Source organism: Diabrotica virgifera, chromosome 1 (genome assembly GCF_917563875.1).
Source record: "Diabrotica virgifera virgifera chromosome 1, PGI_DIABVI_V3a".
Lineage (NCBI taxonomy): Eukaryota > Metazoa > Arthropoda > Insecta > Coleoptera > Chrysomelidae > Diabrotica > Diabrotica virgifera.
Genome location: NC_065443.1, coordinates 88,181,879 through 88,205,784, shown reverse-complemented (window position 1 = coordinate 88,205,784; position 23,906 = coordinate 88,181,879). Strand labels below are relative to the sequence as shown.

At 30.8% G+C, this 23,906-nt stretch overlaps 1 protein-coding gene across 1 annotated transcript in view; it reads left to right on the top strand.

The window, feature by feature from the left end:
• Window positions 1-23,681, top strand: part of LOC126891131 (serine protease inhibitor dipetalogastin-like) — a 29,091-nt gene extending 5,410 nt beyond the window's left edge. The window contains exons 2-3 of the mRNA XM_050660314.1: window positions 1,681-1,792; window positions 23,378-23,681. Coding sequence (XP_050516271.1) covers window positions 1,681-1,792; window positions 23,378-23,603 — 338 coding nt within the window. The 3' untranslated portion in view covers window positions 23,604-23,681. The remainder of the gene's footprint in view (window positions 1-1,680; window positions 1,793-23,377) is intronic.
• Window positions 23,682-23,906: the final 225 nt, after the last annotated feature.

Below are 23,906 nucleotides of genomic sequence, written 5' to 3'. Positions count from 1 at the left end.
ACTCTAATTCTGGTCTTGTATATAAATTCCACATTAAAAACTTTATTATTGTTGTTTTTTGGTTCCAAATCGACGAAAAATAATGGTAGGGGCTCTTTTGTTACTCTGTGCCGGATATTTAAAACATTTCTGACTGTGTGGCCTTGCCTTAAGAGGAAACAGTAGCGATCAACAGGTAGAAAAAACGCGTTCAAAGATTACGGCTGTAATTTTGAATATTTTTTCGAGATATTTGGCACACGTATTCGTAATATAATAAAGAATGGCGGTACAGAGCCCAATTTGAAAAATATATTAATATGTGGAAATTACTCTGTAATTAAATACAATATTAAAAAAACGAGCCTGTACCGCCATTAAGAAGAACAAAAAAATACACTTTCTTCAAATAAACTTTTTTATCCGATGCCTAGATTTTGTGTCATTTTGGAACTACTAAATTTTTTTATTTCATTAGTAGTTCCAAAATGACACAAAATCTAGGCATCGGATAAAAAAGTTTATTTGAAGAAAGTGTATTTTTTTTGTTCTTCTTAATGGCGGTACAGGCTCGTTTTTTTAATATTGTATTTAATTACAGAGTAATTTCCACATATTATTATATTTTCCAAATTGGGCTCTGTACCGCCATTCTTTATTAAATTACGGATACCTGTGCCAAATATCTCGAAAAAATATTCAAAATTACAGCCGCAATCTTGGAACGCGTTTTCGCTACCTGTTGATCGCTACTGTTTCACCTTAATAATTCAGATTTTATTTGCTCTAAGGGTATAGAATAGTGTAAACCTCTTAGTACGACTCTATATGCTCTTTCTTGTTTGAGTTGATAGCTATGGTGTACTATTTTTTCTTCTCTCATGTAATTTATTATTTTTCTATAAGAATCAGGTGTTTTAGCATTTATTTTAACAACATTTTCAGGAACAGTGGTAGTATAATATGTTTCATCTTCAGTAACTTGCGCTATAGAGTCAGTCATTGCTTTGTAGTCTATTACTCCGTAAACATAAATAGGGGGCAGCTTGGGATCTTTCGTTTGGGTATTTGGGTTGTCATCGTTTCTTTTACTGGTATGGATTTGGTTTGTATCTGCGTTTTCTTCTGAGAGAGTTTGAAACCTATTAGATGTGCTTACTGAAGCACCTTGCTCAGTAGTTTCTGCTATTTTTCTACGTTTTCTTTTTGATCTCGACTCTTTTAGTTGTTGCCGCGGACAAGCATTTGCATCATTTTCCATGTTTTATCTATTCCTTCTTCGAAAGTTTTTGAGTGTATCTCTGGCTGCGGAGGAACTGAATTTTTGGCTCATTTGATGTAAGGATAAATTTTGGAAATTAGATGGATGAGTGTACATATTTGGAAGAGGTGGGAATTGATTTTGATAATAGTGCATCATGTCTGCTGATACAGAGTTGTGTTGTTGCATATATTGATGATTTGGTTGCATTGGTATCATTGTATTTGAGGGTTGATTCATTTGTGCATTATATATATATTGTTGACTGGAACGGATCCGTTCCCATTTCCAGCCAAAAACATTTTTATAAATAGATGATTAGTATTTCTTGTCTAGTGCAATTGAGTTGCACCCAAGAATAATAAAATAAAAACATTTGAAAATAAATCGCTGATAAAAAGTCTATATAGTCTTTGTGTAATTCTAATTCTAATTAATAGTTTATTTGGACACTTTGAATTTGGCAAACACTTACCCAGCTAGTGGATATTGTAATGTTCTTGCTGGACCAGTTTCACTATTTTTAAACGATGCTAATTCACTATTTTTGAGGTATTAGTACTCAACAAACAATGGCTGATGTTTACCATATAGTGGGTCAACTGCACAAACATTTTTTAAACGCATTTATCTTCAATGAAATTATTATGTGTATGTGGATGGTCCGCTCTGGTTCTCAACGCCTCATTTATTCATTTGACATATGGTGTTTTTGCAGGAATTTTCCATTAATTTATAGGAAAAACGATATTTACAGTAATAAAAAAAATTAAAAAATTAACGAAAAATGGTGTTTACTTATAAAATCACACAACACAACTATTCGAAGGGACTTTAACCTATAAAAACCTACTGACAGCCAAGCGATAAAGTTTCCCGCAAAAACACCAATAGTCATTAACATAACAACTATGGTTTTGAAGAGAATTGCGCTTGACATATGGGGTTTATACGGAATCGCCTATATTTTTGTCGCTTATATTTTGGACTACTGTTGTGATTTTAATGGAAGTTTCTTAGAACGTAGGTAATTAGTATTTCAATCCATAGATGGCATAAGTCCATTTAAAAAAAAAAAAACGACAACTGGGGTTTTTGCAAAGAATGCCTTAATTGCATGTCCGTGAATATTTTTCAAGGATATAAAGATCATGGATTATTATTTGAATTTAAAAGACGTGTCCTAGCGTTTTTTATAATTTTCTAAAATCAGGACACAGTAGTAACTTATTCAACGAGCATGTAATGATCTCTATTACTCCCGGTGATAAAGTTTCATCAGAATGAGTAGATAATAGCCATTATATGCGGGTTGAGTACTATAGTTTTTCTACGACCAATCTACGAATTAGTAGAAAAATATAATTACAACAACTAACATATTTAAAAATCGAAAGATTTTATTTTTCATAAGAAAACTGTGGTAAGACTGTCAGAATTACCCCTCTTAAGCATAATATGAAACAGTTGTCGTTAGTGTCATTTCTTATTCTCTCATGTTATACAGGGTGTCCAGAAACTCTACCGACAAACGAAGACAGGAGATCCCTCAGATAATTTTAAGACAATTTAACCCAATTCACCTAGTCCGAAAATGCTTCTTAAGGAAGCTAGAGCTCTTTGAAGATGGCGTCATGAAATTAGTTTTCCTTAAATACCTCCAGAACGCTTCTATTTAGAAAAACGAAAATTGGTATGCATATTACCTTTTGAGAGATGAATCGATTCCGTCCATTGCAAATTTCTAGTACCGGTCATAGGCGTCGGTTTTGGGTAGAGCAACGGGTATTTTATCGCATAACTTTTTTGTCCTTAACTTTTATGCATTTTTGTCACCGAATTATTAAATTGTGAGGTATTCTAGTACTAAAAGGTACTTTTTAGGCACCGTTTTCTAGGAAAATCGATTTGAAAGTTTTTCGTTCTTGGAATTTGAAAAAAAATTGAAAGAACTTTTCAACAAAAAACGAAGTATTTTACCAACATGAAGTAAGAGTAACTTTTAGTACTCGAATACCTCATAATTTAATAATCTAGTGTCAAAAATGCTCAAAAACTAAGACAAAAAAGTTATGCTATAAAATAACTGTTGACCTACCCAAAACGGACGCCTATGACCAGTACTCAAAATTCGCAATTAATGAAATCGATTTATCTCTGGAATATAAATAAATGAACCAGTTTTCGTCTTTCTAAACAGTTTTTTTTTGAAATTATTTTTTTAATTCAAAAAGCGAAAAGTTTTCAAATCGATTTTTCTAGAAAACGGTGTGTCCTACCGATTTAAAACAAGAGTACCTTTTAGTACTAGAATACTTTAAAATTTCATAATCCAGTGTCAGAAATGCATACAAGTTAAAGCTAACAAAGTTATGCGACAAAATAACTGTTGCCCTACCCAAAACGGACGCCTATGACTGGTACTAGAAATTGACACTAGATGGAATCGATTTATCTCTGGGAGTTAAATACGTGTACCAATTTTAGTTTTTATAACTAGAAGCGTTCTGCAGGTATTTAAGAAAAACTAATTACAAGACGCCATCTTCAAAGAGCTCTAGCTCCCTTAGGAAGCATTTTCGGACTAAGTGAATTAGGTTAAATTATCTTAAAATTATCTGAAGAATCTTTTGTCTTCGTTTGTCGGTAGAGTTTCTGGACACCCTGTATAATTGCGGTGGCTTTTAAAAACGAGACATATTTTAAATGGCAATTACATTGAAAAAAGAAAACGTCTGCCCCCAATAAAAATCTATTGTACAATCATCAGTAAGTGAAACAGAAATCTTTGATATAAATTTCATATCCGTAAACAGTCTACCTTAGTACCATTGTTTATGTCATAGACATAAATACTTAGACTACGCGCTGTCGTGTAAAACTATCGGATGGTTGCTACAGAGAATACTGAGGCTATTAGGTGGGAAGTCTCTTTCCAACTGAAGGAGTTCAACCAATCGACGACAGTGGGAAAGTGACGTGATCGATAAACCCAACGTCATTGGATAAATCCCGTCGATTAGAAAGATACTTTTTACCTAATAGCTTATTTTCTGTCGCAATCTTCACGTAGTTTTAGATGGCAGCGCGCAGTCTGGGTATTAGATTTATGTCTATGGTATATGTTTACCTTTTAATAACCCCAATTTTAAATATTTAAATGACGAAATTTAAACGTAAAAAATGAAGCGTTTTTCGGAAATTGGACTTTATGTATTCTTCTCATAGAATAATAGTTTATTTATCCACCTGACCCATTCAGTTGTGTAAAAATCTCAGATGTCCGGACCAAACTACATAGAACATTTGCATAGTATTAGAAAAACAACAGATGTCTGGGTTTTTCTTGATTTGCCAAAATTTTAATTTTTGGACAAGTGTTGTTTTTCACGCTTCAAATATACCTATTGACCCATTGTTACGTTTACTACCCTTCAGGAATGCTTCTAATAACATTCAACATGTCTTGGTTTGTTTATTAGAGTGCATCTTTATTGTGATTTTAGTGTAATGACTAATGTATTAAAAGTGGCGTGCACCACTTCAACCTAACTTCAACCCGTGAGTAATGAACTATTACTCACGGGTAAAGAAATGGGCGTTATTATCTATTAAAAAATACTAAAAAACATAATATTGTTTTCCAAAATAAGTGGTTTCCATAATGTATAATTTCAAAATTTCACTCTGTATTATTCATAATAAATATATGAAAAGAATGTACACACTTCTATACAGGCTGCGCCAAACCTCTGGTTTTCTTTGATAACGGCTAAACTATGAGATAAACAAAAAAATATTTAGAACAAAACTAATGTGTATCAAAAACGCCTATAATTTAAAATTATTTTCGATTATACAGGGCGAGTCAGAACGACGGTATGAAACAAAGTTTTGTTCTTTTAAATGGAACACCCTATACATTAAATCATTTTTAAATATATTTTTTAAAATTATCAAGAATTTATATAAGGCCTTATAGGCCTAAAGTTTATAAATTTCCAAATATTTAAATTTTTATTAAAAAAAATGGTAACATTTAGAGGCCTGTGGATTATGTTTCCAAGGTAATCAAAATTTAAGTGATACGTCAGATATTTTATAATATAGTGTCATTTTTAAATATATTAATATCTATTATTTATTGCCATAAAATATACAGTATTTTACCATAAAATAATATTTTACCATAATATTGAATGCCTAAATTAGTTACTAAATTAAATAAACAACCAAATTTGAAATAGAATAGAATAGAATAGAAATATGTTTTATTGTCATGAAAAATTTAACAATTTTATAGTTCTATGTGGTTCTAAAATCTACCCTAGTAATTTTTCTACCACAACAACTTTCCTGTACCAAATTAATTGTTAGTTATATTGTATATAGTCTGGGCTGATTATCGGAGAATAGGCCATTTTTGGGAAAAGTTATTTACCAGCAATTTTATTGCTGGAATCGAATTATAAGATCGTATATATTAATAATATAGGTATGCAAAGTCCTCAGATAGTGTGCTACTTTTTTTATAAACAAAATGGCGCACGAAAATCGTGTTTTTTTCAATTATTGCTCTATAACTCCGAAGATTTTAACTTTATAACAAAAACACTCAAATAAAAATTCACCGTGATTAAATTCTGCATAGAGACGTGTTTTTCCCGATCTGCTCCGATGAAAATTTTCCTCGGAAAATGCGGGTTTTCCCAACAAAATCTTTAATTTTCAAATAAAGTTTTAGATAAGTAATTATCTACCAATAATTAAATAATTTGGTGACTTAAAAGCGTTCTTGGTTTAGATTATAGTTCCAGAAGCTGGTGAAAATTAAACGAATATTTTAGCCACAATTTAATTGTTAATTAATAGGTAATTTATGATCGCAATAATAACCAAAATAATTATGATACACTGATTAAACTTTGAAATCTTATAAAGATGAGATGCCTATTTAACATTTTGTCGACAAAATATAATTTTTTAATTTTTTTGCATAATCTTTAAATGTTAAAAAAAATAGTTATAAACAAATTAACGTTTCTCAGAAAGTTTTTATTATATTATAATTTTAAAAAATAGCTAAAATGCGCATTTCAAATATCTTGAAATAAATGCCTTAAAACTTTTTTGCAAAAAAGTTATGAAACAGCAAAGTAAACATACGATTACTACGGTGTTTATAATTTTTTTCAATTCTTTCAAAGCGTAGAAGTGAGTTTAAAGTACAAGGTAATTATTTACAAAAAAATAGCGATTATAAGTTTAATGGTTATATTTTAATTAAATATTATAAATATATATTTTTTTTAATTTACACGCGCGAAACTAGAATAATACAGTACTGTAGCTAAAATTTTCACTCGGAGCGACGACCGGCGGCCGCGCGACGTACACTTTTAATAAATAATGTATGCTGCGTGTCAGTAGCTTCGAGTGAACATTTTAGCTCTGACTCTGTATCAGGCCTACTTTTGCGCTAAAAATTACAAAAAAAAGTGTTTTTAATCGTTGATTGAAATAGAACCATTGCACTAATTTTTGACATTCTTTATGAGTAATTAGATTGTACCATAGACTCACTGTTAAGCTTTGAAACAATTAAAACAAATTATAAACAACGGAGAAATCGTATATTTACTTTGCTCTTTTTGCAAATGGTTGGAAAAATTTTTTAAAGCATTCATTTTCAAAACCTACGAAATACGCATTTTAAGTATTTTTAAAATTAGAATATAATAGACAATTTCTGAGAAATGTTAATTTGTTTATAACAATTTTTTTTAAACATTTAAAGATTATGCAAAAAAAATTAAAAATTTTTATTTTGTCGACAAAATATTAAAAAGGCATCACACCTTTATAATCTTTCTAAGTTTGATCAATGCCTCATGATTATTTTGGTTGTTATTGCGACTGTAAATTGTTAATTAACAATTGAATTGTTGCTAAAGTATTCGTTTCATTTTCACCGGCTTCTGAATTTATAATCTATACCAAGAAAGCTTTTATTTCACCAAGCTATATAATTATTGATAAAAAATTACTCTCCAAAAAAATGATCTGAAAATTCGAGATTTTTTTGGGAAAACCCACATTTTCTGAAGAAAATTTTCGTCGGAGCAAATCGGGAAAAACAAGCCTCTATGTAGAATTAAATTGAGGTGAATTTTTATTTGAGTGTTTTTGGTGTAGAGTTAAAATCTTCGGAGTTATAGAGCAATAATTAAAAAAATACGATTTGTCGGCGCCATTTTGTTTATAAAAAAAGTAGCACACTATCTGCGGACTTTGCATACCTATATTAATAATATATAGGATTTTATAATTCGATTCCAGCAATGAAATTGCTGGTAAATAACCTTTCTTTGTACTTTACTAATTAGACCAGCGTATTATAACTATTTTTTTTTTCAAAATTTAAAGATTATGCAAAAAAAAGAAAAATTTATATTTTGTCGATAAAATATTAAATAAGCATCTCATCTTTATAATCTTTATAAGTTTGATCAATGTATCATGATTATTTTGGTTACTATTGCGATCATAAATTGTTAATTAACAATTGACTTGCTAAAGTATTCGTTTAATTTTCACCGACTTCTGGAATTACAATCTATACGAAGAAAGCTTTGATGTCACTTAGTTATTTAATTATTGATTAATAATTACTTACCTAAAACTTTATTTGAAAATTAGAGTTTTTGTTAGGAAAACCCGCATTTTCCGAGGAAAATGTTCGTCGGTACAAATCGTGAAAAACACATCTCTATGCAGAATTTAATTGCGGTGAATTTTTATTTGGGTGTTTTTTTGTAAAGTTAAAATCTTCGTAGTTATAGAGCAATAATTGAAAAAAATACGATTTGTCGGCGCCATTTTGTTTATAAAAAAACGTAGCACACTATCTGCGGACTTTGCATACCTATATTATTAATATATAGGATCTTATAATTCAAAATTGCTGGTAAATAACTTTTACATGAATTTTGCTAATTAGCCCAGAGTAATTTACGAGTAAGATCAGTTAAACTTTTAGTTTACCATTTATTTACTTACATCTTAAGAACATAATTATAAAGTATGCTTGGAAACAAATGAATGTAAAATGTATCGGCCAAATTATTTATTAATATAAATAGTATTTACTGGTGTCACAAAAGCTGGTAATACTTTTGTAGTTGAAATTTTTGCAACGATTTTTTATATTTGAAATTTTAATTTTTCAACCGAACAATTGTGGGCGACACCATTAGAAATTTTTATCACCTTTTGTGACATGACTACATAGATAGGGGAGGGAAGGGTAAAGTGAAATAGTGGGGTAAAGCGAAATACCTCGTTTTCAAATTCTTCCGCAAACGAAGTCATCACTGTTTACAATCCAATCGATGTTTAGAAGTAGTACGCGCTTATCGACCATTTTGTACCGGTCGTTTGTAGGGATGGGAAAAACCTACCGGTTTAAACCTAAAACCGGTTTTTTTACTAGGCAATAACCGGTTTTACCGGTTGTTTTTTTGTCCCGGTTATAACCGGTTTTTTCTTTTTAAAGTAAAAACCGGTTATTAGGTTTTCACGGTGATTAGGATTAGGTTAGGTATTATTTTGGATCCCAAACATAATTACCTCTTATTCTCAAGTAATTATTCCAAACAAAACCATAATTCAAATTTTAATTTATTTTATAAAAAATACAGAAACAAACTGAAAGTGCAATCTCACATCAGCCAGAAACAAGTTTTATTATAATATTTCCTTGAAAAGGTATTTGTAATCATAATATTTACATAAGAAGTGATCTGGTTGAAGACGCAAACATCATCTATTTTTCACACTTAACTCTTGACATTGAAAGTGGGTGAATTACTTTTTCTGATTACCAAAAATAATGCTCTGACTATGAATATCAAATTACTGATTACGAATACGAATCTCCAAGAATTTTCCTACGTTTTAAAAACGATACACCCATACAGGAAGTATTAAATGAGTTAAAATGTTACCTATTCTACAAATATACAAACGTGTTTTAAGTAATACATGATAAATTTTTTTTGATGGTAGTAAAAATAAAAGATAAATTGCATTATCCAATTTATTTTTAAGTAAAATATTTATGTTGATATTATTTTTTTTTAAATCCCATTTCAAAGAGTCTGGGAAATTTTTTATAAATTGAAATGGTTGGGGATTTTTTTGGGTTGGGAGGAGAGGAAAATTGGTGGGTATTTTAGAGGATTATATTTTTAAATGGTAAATTAAATTTGCATCATTAATTGAATACAATAATTGTATATTATATTCTACTCTCATAATATATTCCCTTATAATAGCAGTAGTATAATAATAATATAATAATAATAATCCATTCAGTAAATGTTGAATCTCACTTGCTTTTTTGATGAATGTGCATCTCTTTGTTTTGACTGTTTCAACGACTTATCACGATTGGCACATACCCATACCCAGTAACATTTTATTTCTAGAATCGGTTGTTTGTGTTTATGTTGTGAAAGAATCAACTCTTACTATATGGCATTGGGAAGAGTATACTTTTCCAAGTTAAAGTCTACTTTGACCAGGAAATGTTGAATAAAACTCTCCATTTTATAAATAATACAGAACAAGTAAAAACTTCGTTTGTATAATGGTATAAAAAGTTTATTGAAAAACTATTAAAAAGTTATCCAAAAAGATTTGCAAAACGTTTTCAATCTAGATCAGATCATCTTCAGTGACTAGAACGAAGTATTTCCACGTTAGAATGAATGCAGTTAAGCTGAATGGATGTTAATAACTGTATTAAAGTGGAATTTAAATTATGATAAATTTAAATTTCACTTTAATACAGTTATCGTTATTATAATACAGTATAATACAGTTATGTGTCCATCGAACTGGCAAGTACCACACGTTATCATCGAGCAATGAATCATGTTGCCCTTTGAGAACTCTTAAATTTATCGTTTAACATCAACTTAGAACCGCTACTAACATCAGTTTTTAAAAATGTAAATCATATTTCTCGATGTCACCTATTCTATAAGGTTGCTAGTTTCATGTACTAAGCAGAACGTAAGTATTATCCACATTTTTTCTTTAACATTCTAACGTGGAAATACTTCGTTCTAGTCACTGAAGATGATGTGATCTAGATTGAAAACGTTTTGCAAATCCTTTTGGATGACTTTTTAATAGTTTTTCAATAAATTTTGTATACCATTATACAAACGAAGTTTTTACTTGTTCTGTATGATTTTTAATTATGGTATACAGCCAGCTACTGGGATTTTACCATTGATTTTTTCTATTTTATATTTAAAATCAGGGTATATACCAAATATTTATATAACAAGGGAGCAAAGTGCTACTTTTCCTCCCGAGACTGAAGGCAGTAATTATTCAAGGGAGGAAAAGGCACTTTACTCCCATGGTATACATATGATTTTTTCACCTCCCTCAAACAACAAGTCATTTTTTCATTTTCAAATAATTTATTTATGTAACTATCAAAATTTACTCGAGAACTAAAACTAACAAGTAGGTACAGAGTGTCAAATATAAGTCAATAAACATTCTTAATCTAAATTAAAATAACAATTTACTATTTTTTACCATTCTACAAAATACAGGGTGTTCTATAAATAAACGTTAAAATGTATAGATACTTACGTAATAAAAAATAAAATATTGTATAGGGCGTCAATAAATTATTTCATCAATGACATACCATGACGTCACTTTAATCCCTAGGGAGGAAAAGTACTTTCCCTCCCTAGGGAGGAAAAGTACTTTCCCTCCCTAGGGTGTAAAAGTACGACTTTGCTCCCTACAATCAGGTCAGGAAATGTATATTTTGGGCAGAGATAGGTGGAAATTGTACAACAAGTGAGAAAAAAGACATATTTATTAAGAGCGCAGAAGTTTGTTAGCACGAGCCGAGACTCGAGGTGAGTGTCGCAAATCAAGCGAGGGAGAAATATACCATTTTCTCATGTGTTGTACACTGTACTTTTTCTATCGATGCGGTTTTGTCAAGAGTTCAAATTTCAAAACTAAATAATTTAGGTGCTTTTAGGTATATTATATGGATAAATTGAAATAAAATACATATACATGTAGGTATTTAATATTCTTAAAATTTATCTACATTTATTAAAATTCTAATCAACTATTTTCAATGGGAAATCAGCCACAATTTTACCAAAAAAATTATTTTATTAACGTTTCGGCGCTTAAGTCGCGTGTCGTTGTCAAAATACAAAATAAAACTAAATTAAACAAAAATGTTGTTGCTTAGTTACTAAGCAGCAACATTTTTACAGCAACCCGACTTAAGCGCCGAAACGTTAATAAAATATTTTTTTTTGGTCAAATTGTGGCTGATTTCCCATTGAAAATAGTTGATTATAAAAATGCCACAAGGAAATAGCTTCAGAACAATAGTAAAATTCTATTTATTTAAAATTCTATTTAACAGTTATTTTGGAACAGTTTTGAAAGATAATTCCTGGTAAGTTTTGCTTCAACACATTTTGTTTGACAACATTAATTGTGTTTGTATTGTGCATGCTACCATGGAAACCGCGATCATATTATGTATGGAAAACCGTAGGAGAACCCGTGAGAAAAACTATTTCTCACTACAATGGCCGTTTTTTCTGACTGCGTGAGAAATTGTTGGTTTTGAATGTATGTAAGTAGTGAGAGAAGTTGCACATTGTATAGCATTCATAGAAAAAATAATGTTCTCATTTGTTATCAATACAATATAATGGTGTAAATAAATAATTATTGATTGGCGTAAGGTTTATGTTATTTATGTCTCTTTACTATTAATAATATTGGCTATGAGCAGGGATGTTTGGTTGTGTAGTAATTTTCAGTCACGTCTAGCAACCTAATTTTCCAAAAAAGACATTACCAATGTCTCTAGACAGTTGTGTCTCGGCAAAGCGAATTAAGTATATAACTATATTTTTTGTGGCTTTTTTCCAAACGTACGGCCCTAGAAAAAATATTGTTCCTAATTCATGCGGAAAGTGTCTTTCCCGTACTCGACTGCTTGTCTGAAATCCGCTTTCGCGTCGTTCGAGTCAACGGCAGTTTCGTGCGGAAAAGTAACACTTTCCGCACTAGTTAGGAAAATAACTATTATCTCTAACGTTATGGATTTTTAAAAGCTTAATAATTATTAATTCATGAAAAAACCACTTCCTACTACGAAAATCAAAAAATGTTGCTTAGACAGTCATTTCTGAGGTATCGAAAAATTACGAAGTTATGATCTTTCTAGAACAGCTCATGTACACTTAAAAAAAGTTTATTTTTTAACCAGGAGGAGTAAACTACAAATACAGATTCACACCCAAGAAAGTCACTAGAAAAATAACCAAATATATCTTCTTTTTTGGTTGATCATATCGGCCCTCAACGGTAATCCATAAATATTATATTATATTAATACGTCGCTGAACAGTTCTAAAAACAACTGCTTTTTATATAAAATCAGACTAAAAATCTAAAAATTAAAGAAATAACACAGAAAACACAAAAAATCGCCGATATAACTGAATTAACTTATGAAATGTCAAAAGTATCAAAATTTGATAAATGTCATTAGTGTCAAAATTTTATAACAGTGGAGTAAACTTGCCTGCGGTTGGACCAATTACAAACAAGCATTACAGCGCGGTAAATTTAAATCACTCCTCTTGGTTAAAAAACAAACATTAGTCTTTCGGATTTGACGTTAAACTCTATGTGATCTGTGTGTGTAACTACACGAGCCGCTGAGAGCAAAGGTGGTGTAAGTCAAAAAATCAAAAGTTCTCAGTAAGCGAGTGCTTTAGTAGAAATTCTGTATACATGAAGGTTTTTATGGAATTTGTTTTTTGTTTGGATAAAAAAATATACAGTGATGAGCGCACTAATAACCGGCAAAATAACGCAAAAGATGGAAAACATATTAAGTTGTGAGATAAAAAGGGATGAACCTAGAAGAGGTGTTAAATAGCTGTTAAAGGGTAGATAGGCAAAATGCCCTCACTTCCAGAATTCAATTTTTTTAATTTTTTTACATTCTATGCAATTAAAAAATGAGATAACACGGATTTTTAGCCCTCCACCCCCCTTACCCCTCCCCCACAGCCAAAAAAGTAGATTTTAAGATTTAATTTTTTTTTAGTTGGGTTGCAATTGATTTAAAAATTTAAAAAAATTCACACATATATCTGAGATTCAATTTTTTTTACTGTTTTAAAGCTTATAACTTTTTGTTGGAGGGGGCTGCAGATCCAATTTTTTTTGCATTTTGTGTATTTTATTAACAGCTATGTACATGATTTTTTTTAGATTTTTCCATCACCTGCGCCATCTTGAAAAATCCGGAAAACTATTTATTTAGGGGGTTTTTATGGATTTTCTCTATTTTATAGACTGCAATATGGATCAACTCAAAATTTTGTTAATAGATAATGCATAATTTGAAATAACTGAGTATTTTAGGACCATCAAAAATGGGGCGAAACACTTTTAAACCCCCCAAAAACCATGTTATTTTAAGTTATATAAGGGTTTTTGCGGGCTTTATTAATGATTTTTTTGAGATCGATAAAACCTTAATATTTTTTTTCATTTTTTACGTTATATATGATTAAAAAATAAGACTTATCGCATTTTTAGCATACCACTTCCTCTCCCTGCTCCCACAAAAACTTCAATTCGTTTATTTTTTATTTAGTTAAAGTTTTGTAAGGGTTTTTGCGGGTGTAATCATACTTTTTGAGGTCGATATTTTTTTTTATTTTTCTACGTTCTATGTGATTAAAAAATTAGGACTCACTGCAATTTTAGCCCACTTCCCCTATTACCCCTCACCCACAGCCAAAAGCGTCAATTTTTCGATTTTATTTTTTTTTTAAGTTGGCTTTGCAATTAAATCGCTAATGTTGTTCTAAAGCTATTTCTTTGTGGCATTTTTATAATAAACTATTCCAAATGGGAAATAAGCTACAATTTAACTAAAAATGATTTTATTTTCCATCTGTAATGCGTTAAAGAGAATTCGATAATCTGTGACGCACTGAAAAAAATGTTTGGGCGATCTATATAAACAAGTCAGATTAAATTAAATTATTAGATATTTTTAAGATAAGATTTTTTTACCAAGCAACATTTTTGTTTAATTTATTAATATTTTGTATTTTGACAAAGACGTCCGTGGTGGACGTCGAAACGTTAATAAAATCATTTTTTAGTTAAATTGTGGCTTATTTCCCATTTAGAATAGTTAATAATTATTAAATTATAAATTACAAAATGTACATATTAATATATCATACTTCTTGTAGTTTTGTGAATTAAAACATTTTTTTCTTTGTTCATTAGTTTGTATTTAGTAGGTACCCTAATATTACCTTACATTATACATATTCTAATTATTCAAACATGTGCGTGTACCATCTACATAACCTATATGTATCTCTGCCTATAATGTCACTTTGCTTTACGTTTACTGCCACATAAAACACCATAAAAATAATGAGGAAGATATTACCAAAGAATATATAGCTCCGTATAGGTATATTCATAGAGTATTCGGAGAGTTATATTCGTTGGTATTACACTTAACAGTTCTAAAGTCTTCATCGCTGTCTTCGTCTATAATTACAGGTATAACATCTGTATTGTCAAAGAGTTTTGCAAGATATTCTGCTGGCTTGATGATTTTTGTAGAATATCTCCCATGCCATAAATATTATATTATGGCAGCTACATGCGAACAACAGAACACCCTATGGTTATGTTGCCGTTTGCGCAACTCGCATCGCATCTACAAGATATATACAAGACATAGATATCTATCGTTTAATGTTTTCCAAACCATCTACATTTGGCTCATAATGCAAATAGTCCACGATGTATGCTTGTCCCCGTTAGGTAAATTATTCCGATTCGTTTTTTTGCACAAACTTACTCAAAAACAGGTCCTTTAAACAAATTTACAAGGTGCCGCTGTACCGCGGTCGGAAAATCGTTTAGACAATTTTTTAAACGAATTCAAAAAATAAATTTTTTCACTTCGGACAAATCTGTTTTAGATTCTCTGGATCAACCTGATCAAAAAAGGTCTCTTGCCATCTTGCTCTAAAATTGACTGTTGTCGAGTTAAGCGCGATTTAAAATTTGAAAAACACGAAAATGGCCATTTTCAAGGCTTAATAACTCAATTAAAAATTATTATTAGGAAAGTCAGAAAGTAACCAAATCAAAGTTTAAAACCCCCTACAAGAGCCTGAAGAAATTTTTGTCATTATTTTATTACTAACTATTAATTTTAATAATTAAAAATGAGCGCTAAGCACGTATTGAGGCGGCCGTCCGCGAGAGAGATGTACAATTTATTGGAAGTTTTAAAAAAATATCGATAAAACAAGTATCGATCGAAGTCAAAAATACGTTTTAAAACAATAAAAAAGGAATTTTAAGGTATTATGTGTACACTTGACCTACGGGTCTATAAAAAATAGATATGTTTTGTAGAAGCCACATAAAATTTTTAAATTAATTGCAACTTAACTAAATAAAAAAAATAGAAGAATTGACGTTTTTGTGGAGGCAGGGGGAGAGGGTGGTGGGCTAAAAATGCGATGAGTCTTATTTTTTAATCACATATAAACTAAAAAAATGAAAAAAAAAAATATATAGGCTGTATTGATCTCAAAAAATATCATTAAGCCGGCTAAAACCCTTACATAACTTAAAAAAAAACATGGTTTTTGTGGGGTTTAATCGTGTTTTGCCCAATTTTTGATAGTCCTAAAATACTCAGTTATTTCAAATTATACATAATCTATTAACAAAGCCTTGAGTTGATCTAAGTTGCAGTCTATAAAATGGAGAAAATCCCCAAAAACCCCTAAAAACCGCTAAAAAAACAGTTTTCCGGATTTTTCAAGATGGCGCAGGTCACGGAAAAATCTAAAAAAAATCATAGAGATAGCTTTTGATAAAATACACGAAATGCAAAAAAATTGAACCTGCAGCCTCCTCCAAAAAAAGTTATAAGCTTTAAAAAAGTTAAATTGAGGCTATGTACACTCGACCTACGGGTCCATAAAAAATGGACATGTTTTGTAAAAGTCTTAGATACATGAATGAATTTTTTGAAATTTTTAAATCAATTGCAACCCAACTAAAAAAAATGAAATCTAAAAATCGACGTTTTTGGCTGTGGGGGGAGGGCTAAGGGGGTGGCGAGCTAAAAATCCGCGTTATCTCATTTTTTAATTGCATAGAACGTAAAAAAATTAAAAAAAATTGAATTCTGGGAGTGAGGGCATTTTGCCTATCTTAACGGGGGGTACCCAATTTAGCGATAGTAACTTTAAACTGCCATTATATTGATTGTTTTCCACCTTTAGACGTATCGGAGGAGTTTGAGAAATGCCACTGTCATAGTGACAGTTTTAGTTGACATACTCCTCTGATACGTCTAAAGTTGGGAAACAATCAATATAATGTCAACTGATATGTTACTATCGCTAGATTTAACACCTCTACTAGTTTTATTTCTTTCTTTCTCACAAGTTAATATGTTTTCCATCTTTTGCGCTATTTTGCCGGTTATCAACACGCTCATCACTGTATTATATTTATTTGTCCAATCAAAAAACAAATTCCGTAAACACCTTCGTGTGTACAGAAAATTGCTTGCTGAGAACTTGATTTTTGGACTTACACCAATTTTGCTCTCAGCTGCTCATTAATGATACACAACAAATATATCATCATCATCATCATCACCACTGATTCGCCAGCCCTGATCGTCACGGATTATGGACTGACCAGACTGTTTCGTTAAGTTGTTGAATATTCTTGGACCATAGTTACTTCCGTAATCGCTTAAATTATTTAGTATTTTAATTAATAGGACAGTTTTTTACTAACTATGTATTCAGTGATTACAATAATTTATATACTATTCAATAAAAAGTTGATAATCGAGACAAGAGAACAATTGATAAAGTGATTTTAATAACATACTGTTACTATCAGATTGAACATCTTTAACAATTAAAATACAATTATAGCATAAAGCATTGTTGCCGATTTTAGCGCTTTCTTCAGTGTCTCAAATAAAATCAAAAATTAAACAGTACGTATACAGAAGAATTGCCTACGGTGAAATTTGAGTATCGTTAAAAAATAGGTATTAACAACTGATAGAATGATTTGTCGTTGGTGATTATTAATTTAAAAATAAACACAAATCAGCCATAAAAGTTAACACAATGGTCTATCAAGAATTATTTTATTTCAGTAATAAAATAGTTATGATGTATAGGTACAGAAGAATAGCCTATGATGAAATTTGGGTATCACCCATTAAAAAAATAGTTATTAACAACAACTGATATAATGATTTGGCGTTTGAATCTTCCTACTCACATTTTCGGATGTAGGTGATTAATAATTATTTAAAAATAATAGGCTAGCGACACACCCTAATTTGAGGCTTAGAAATCGAAAAAGCGACAATGATAGGTGAATGGCAGATTTTGGTTTTTCCTTATGCTTTCGAGGTCGCTAAATCCGAATATGAAGTTTATTTTTATCTAGAATCGGTGGAACATGTCCAAAGATCAAATTTTAAACAACAATGCGAAAAATCAATTTTGAGGATTTTTCAAATTTAACTCATTGTATCTTTGGTCGCCGTGAATATTTCCTTTTGAAAATACTGTGTCATCACTTTATTGTATCATCTCAGAAGTATTTAGATAACAATGAGATTTGTCCGAAATATTTAACATACCTACATAATTATAAGAGGAGTTATTAGTTTTTAAACATTCTGTCGTCAGATTTCGTTAGTTTCATGTTTACTTAAAAAAGTTAAGCGACAAACATTTTAGTTTATAATTTTAACCAACACAGCATAAAAAAATAAGTCATGAAGAAGTTTTCTGGAAAATTTCAAGTTAAAATATGCAATAGGAAAAAAGTATGTGACTTTATAAACGAGCGGCATACCCCAAAAAATGCTTATTTCTCGAGATACTCACCACCGTGTGATGAATGGCTAATTTTAGTCATAATTTATGTTTTCGATGGTGTTGAAAACGAAAATGAGGTTTATTTAAAATTTGATGTGGGGGATGTTTTTTTGCAGTTAACTTGCTACAACTCTGTTCCATTTTAATATTTTTTTCTAAAACTTTTACAGAATATATGTGTCACCCTTCTGAACACAATGAGAATACGCTGTTTTAATCTTTTATTCTTAATATAGAAAAGTTATAAATTTTTCGAAGTAAAAGGTGAATATTCTTGAATTGCAAAGTTTAATCGTAAAAGTTGAGTGACAAAATTTGACATTTAGCTTTTTAATCAAGTTTATGTTAAAATATGAAGTACAAAGAACAAAATGTTTCATAGAAAAAAATTGCGCAAATTTTAATTTTAAGAAAGACGTGATTTTATTTTTTTATATTTATGGCAAAATTGAGATTTTGACAATCTTCCCCCACGTAAAATTCAAAATAAACCTCATTTTTGTTTTCAGCACAATCAATCTCAGGAAATAAGCGTATTTTGGGGGGAGTGCCACTTCTCTATAAAGTCATATAACTTTTTTTCTATTGCATATTTTCAGAAATCTTCAAATTTTTCAGAAGACTTCTACATGACTTACGTTTTAATGTTGAGTTGGTTAAAATTATAAACTAAAAAGTTTGTCATCCAATTTTTTTTATATAAACATGAAATTAACTAAATCTGACTCTAAAATGTTTAAAAATAAACAACTCCCCCTTTCATTTGTTTAAACATCTCGAACAAATCTCATTGTGATTCAGTGAATTTGTACTCTACGAGCCCTCTAGTGGGAAAGTTTTGGGGTAGTTCTGATTTCTTTCATGCTGCTGAATTCGAATATGAGGTTTGCGGACAAAATTTCTTGCCGGAACATTGAAAAAATCGCGAAAAAAGCGAAAAATTTCAGCTTTTTTCCGCTTTTTTGCTCAAATCTCGAAAACTATTAACTTTTAGTAAATGGTCTGTTAACAGAAATTAAAGTACTTAAAATTATCTAAAGATATCACTAATTACTTTTTTTTCAGACGAACCGTTCGGTCTAAAGTGCAAGTTGAAAATTGCCAATTTTTAACGGTCTCGGCAAAACCCACTTTTTACATTACAAAACTTTAGTTTTGATTAAAATATTGTCATTTGATAAATTTCTCCTAGTTTTCTGTACAAATAATAAATGTTAGTTCATAATATGAATATGGTATGTCTCTGCTCACAGCTTCCATGAATCCATTCCATTCTAAAATACCGAGAATATCTCTGCTTTTCCGTTACCTTAGAGCCCAGAAGATCAGGCAGAGATGGAGTCACAGTTTCAGTTGGTGTGGACACTCACTTCGGATCTTGATTTCTGATAGAGCTTGAGGTTTTGTCCTTTCAAAATGTATTAGTTGAACAGCTCTCTAACTTCCATAAATCTCAGGTGCGGGTTTAGTTTTTAGCCGAGGAATGGATTGGTTAGGAGCTATTGCATGTTTTGGTGCAATACAAGAAATGCCACCCATGACGTAAAAAGTGTGGTATCCGTCGATTGTATGTACGTTAACAATTTCTGTCCCAACGCTGCATATATGTTTTTCAAAAAGTGGGTCTGTATTCCCAGCCGCCGTGTATATACGTTCAAGGTGTTATGGTCTCAATTTACCAAAGCCGAAAATATCCGTTGCTTATAAAATTTTAGACTCATTGGTGTTCCAATGCGGTAGAAATATGTCCGAAAATGTTAGATTATTGTTCCCAAAGCCTCAAAATGTTGGTAGCTAAGACAGGTCATGCGGACCCATTGCCGCTTATATTTGTTCACATATTTTAGATATATGCTTTATTGTAGCACTGGTGGCAACGCTTACAGGTAGCTGCTATAAGGTGAAGCGTTTGTAGCCACAGTAAAGACCAAAAAAAAAGAAGTGAATCGAGATACATGTGTGCAAGATGCGGAGTCGGTCTTTGCGTAGTGTCATGTTTTGAGGAGTACCACACAAAAGATAACTTTTAATGTTAATTTACATTACATTATTTTTTTTAAGTTAGTTACATTTTTTCAAGTTGGTTTTGCTCTCTGATGAGTACTTTTGAAAAGAAAACGTTTAAGTTGGTTAAATAAACTCATTAAAAAACATGTTTTGGTCATTTATTTTTTGAAGTTATACTTCTTTACCGGCGATAGAGGGTGATTTTTTTATATGTTAAAACCTATCAGCCCGGCGCATGCGCATTATAACTTTGTTCTGATTGGATGTTCAAATGACATGTCAAAAATTATCCGATATGGCAGCTGTGGTTTGGAGGTAAAGGTAAAGGTAAACAAATGTATAATATATTAGTTTTATTGTTGTGAGGACAGAAACAAAAAAGTTTATAATATTGTAGTGACTTTTAAATAGTTTTTAAAAGCAACAGGTACGTAATAATTGTTAATGTATAATGGGTATAAACCTACCTATTTGATCTGCCAAAATACATAGTATGTAATACTTTTATTTATATAATTTGATTACCATCAAAATTTCTATCAATATTCACCTAATATATTGTTTTTTTACTCCTTGTTTTGTTGTATTTTTTCAATTCTAAATCATTTCAATTCAAAATTAAAATAATTTGATCAATTTTCAAAATATTAAAATATCACAAGTTTAATCCGTTTTGTTAGTCGATCTTCGTAAATAATGACACATAGTGTCCGTGGCTAAGCGGAGAAGGCCAATGAATTCCAATACCAACCGCTCTTATCAGCGCTGGTTCGAGTCCCAATAGAAACTTTCTTTTTTGTTTTTTTTAATACATTTTATGATTGTAAGTATATTTATTATATAATTGTATTTTCAGAAAATACGTATTTAGTTAAAAAAAATTTCGACAATTAATGTTCAGACATCATTTGTGGCTTGTTTAATGTGTTTGTGTGTGTTTTATTCTTTTATTATTTTAATTTTTGGCACTGTTCCAATAAAAATGTTTGAGAAGTAGTAAGTATAAATTAGTTTAATATTTAAACAAAATATAAATAAAAAGTATATTAATTTCGTTTAAATCATATAATAGAAGTATAACTTCTTACGTGCGTACAAAGTACACACATTCTTTTTTTTATTTATATGCGACGTATATATAAGACAATAGGACTCTAAGCATGAAAAAACCTTTGGGATTAAGGGACCAACTTGCAAGTTAAGGCCTGGCATAGAATGGGTCAAAATCAGCGTTTTCGTACACCTGTTGTGTAAAGCACGGCTGGTCAATTTTCTGCGGATCGCCTGCGATTGCTGACACTTCCAGATAAGCAACGCGCTTGCTCAAAGTCTTGTAGCGGCAGTAAGGCCCAGATAGTTGGTCACACCATTCCTTGCAGGGTTGACCGTTTTCTCTACAAAAAGTACGGCTCAAGAAAATAGGTTGATGTAGTTTCCTCTTTGGGGTTTTGTTCATCCTATACAGAAGCTGTTCGCCTGGAAGTGTCAGTATTCGAAGGCGATCCGCAGAAAATTGACCTGTCGTGCTTTACACAGCAGGTGTACGATAACGCTGATTTTAACGTACATACAATTGACGAATACCACACTGTTCACGTCATATGTGGCATTTCTTGTATTGCACCAAAACATGCAGTAGCTCCTAAGCAATCCATTCCTCGGATAAAAAAGAAACCCGCTCCTGAGGTTTATGGAAGTCAGGGAGCTGTTCAACTAATTCATTTTAAAAGGACAAAACCTCAAGGTTTATCAGAAATCAAGATAACAGATCCGAAGAAAATGTTTACACGAACTGAAACTGTGACACCATCTGTGCCTGATCTTCTGCGGTTCTAAGGGAAAAGCAGAGACATTCGCGGCCTCTTAGGACGGAATGGACTCATGGAAGCTTTCACAAGAGACATACCATACCTATAAACCAACATTTATTATTTGTACAGAAAACTAGGAGAAATTTATCAAATGACAGCATTCTAATAAAAAATAAAGTTTTGGAATATAAAAAGTGGGTTTTGCCGAGACCGTTAAAAATTGGCAAATTTCAACTTGTGCTTTAGACCGAACTGTTTACCTGAAAAAAAAAGTAACTAGTGATATTTGTAGATAATTTTAATTACTTTAATTTCTGTTAACATACCATTTACTAAAAGTTAATAGTTTTCGAGATTTGAGCAAAAAAGCGGAAAAAAGCTGAAATTTTTCGCTTTTTTCGCGATTTTTTCAATGTTCCGGCAAGAAATTTTGTCCGCAAACCTCATATTCGGATTCAGCAGCCCAAAATCCATATATAATGAAAGAAATCAGAACTGCCCCAAAACTTTCCCAGTCAAAACACAATTTTATTGAATCAGTGTTATCTAAATACTTTTACAGCAACAAAAGTTGACTTAAAGTGACTTAAAGTGACTTAAAGTTGGTTTTTTTTAATGGCATGGACTTTATGTCATTCATCCAGTCACAACATGAGTATTAGTGTCATATGTAGTGTGTATGTTGAGTAAGTGTCTTGTTACTTTGCAAAGTCGACGTCATTGTCTTTGCAAAGAAACGCTAATTGTATCCGAACGTCTTCGGTCCCTCCGGTGAGTACCGATCCCACAAGGACAGAAACTATATTCATTTATTAATTTATAATAAATGAAAAATTTCTGACCCTGGAGAGATTCGAACCTAGTGACTTAAATTTGAAAAATTATCTAAATTGATTTTTCGCATTTTTGCATAATTAATAATAAATTATCTAAATTGATTTTTCGCATTTTTGCATAAAATTTGATTTTTAAACATGTTCCAGCAATTTTAGATAAAAATAAACTTTATATTCGGATTCATTTGTCATTTGAAAATTTGTCATTCACCTGAAAGTGGACTTTTGTGATCGGTTAACATAATTTTAGGGATTGCTGCCGCTCGCCTATAAACACAAACCAGACATAAAATCTAACGCAATGGTATATCAAGAATTATTTATTTCAGTCATAAAATATTTTAAGAGTTAATTATTCCTATATATACTATGTTGATAATACATCAACAGATTCAAAAGTTTTAGAACACCTGTTAATTGATTTAACAAATTAAATATGAAAATTTTCTCGTTTATTAGTTTGTGCTTGTGTCTCTTGATTGTCATTTCCCAAACAGATCCTACATTTGGAATTGGCTGTGTGTGCAGCAAAAATTTATTTCCAGTTTGCGGAACCAATGGAAAGACTTACTACAATCCGTGTCTGTTAAATTGCGACCGAAGACATTCTCCACGTTTAAAAATACACCATGAAGGAAATTGTTAACAGGAAGAGTCTATAAATCTTAACTATAGTTTCTGTTACATATTATATTGAATAATAAAAAATATATTTGAGTATAAATGTTTCCATGTTTATTACACATATAGAAAAACGTTGATATTCCTTACACAGATTTTTTTAACGTTTTGTGCTAGACAGCGACAAATGAATTAGATGTCCGTGATTATTTTTCAAAGATATAAAAATCATGGATCATTATTTGAATTTAAAAGACGTGTCCTAGCGTTTGCTATAATTTTCTAAAATCAGGACACAACAGTAACTTATTCTACGAGTAATTTTTTA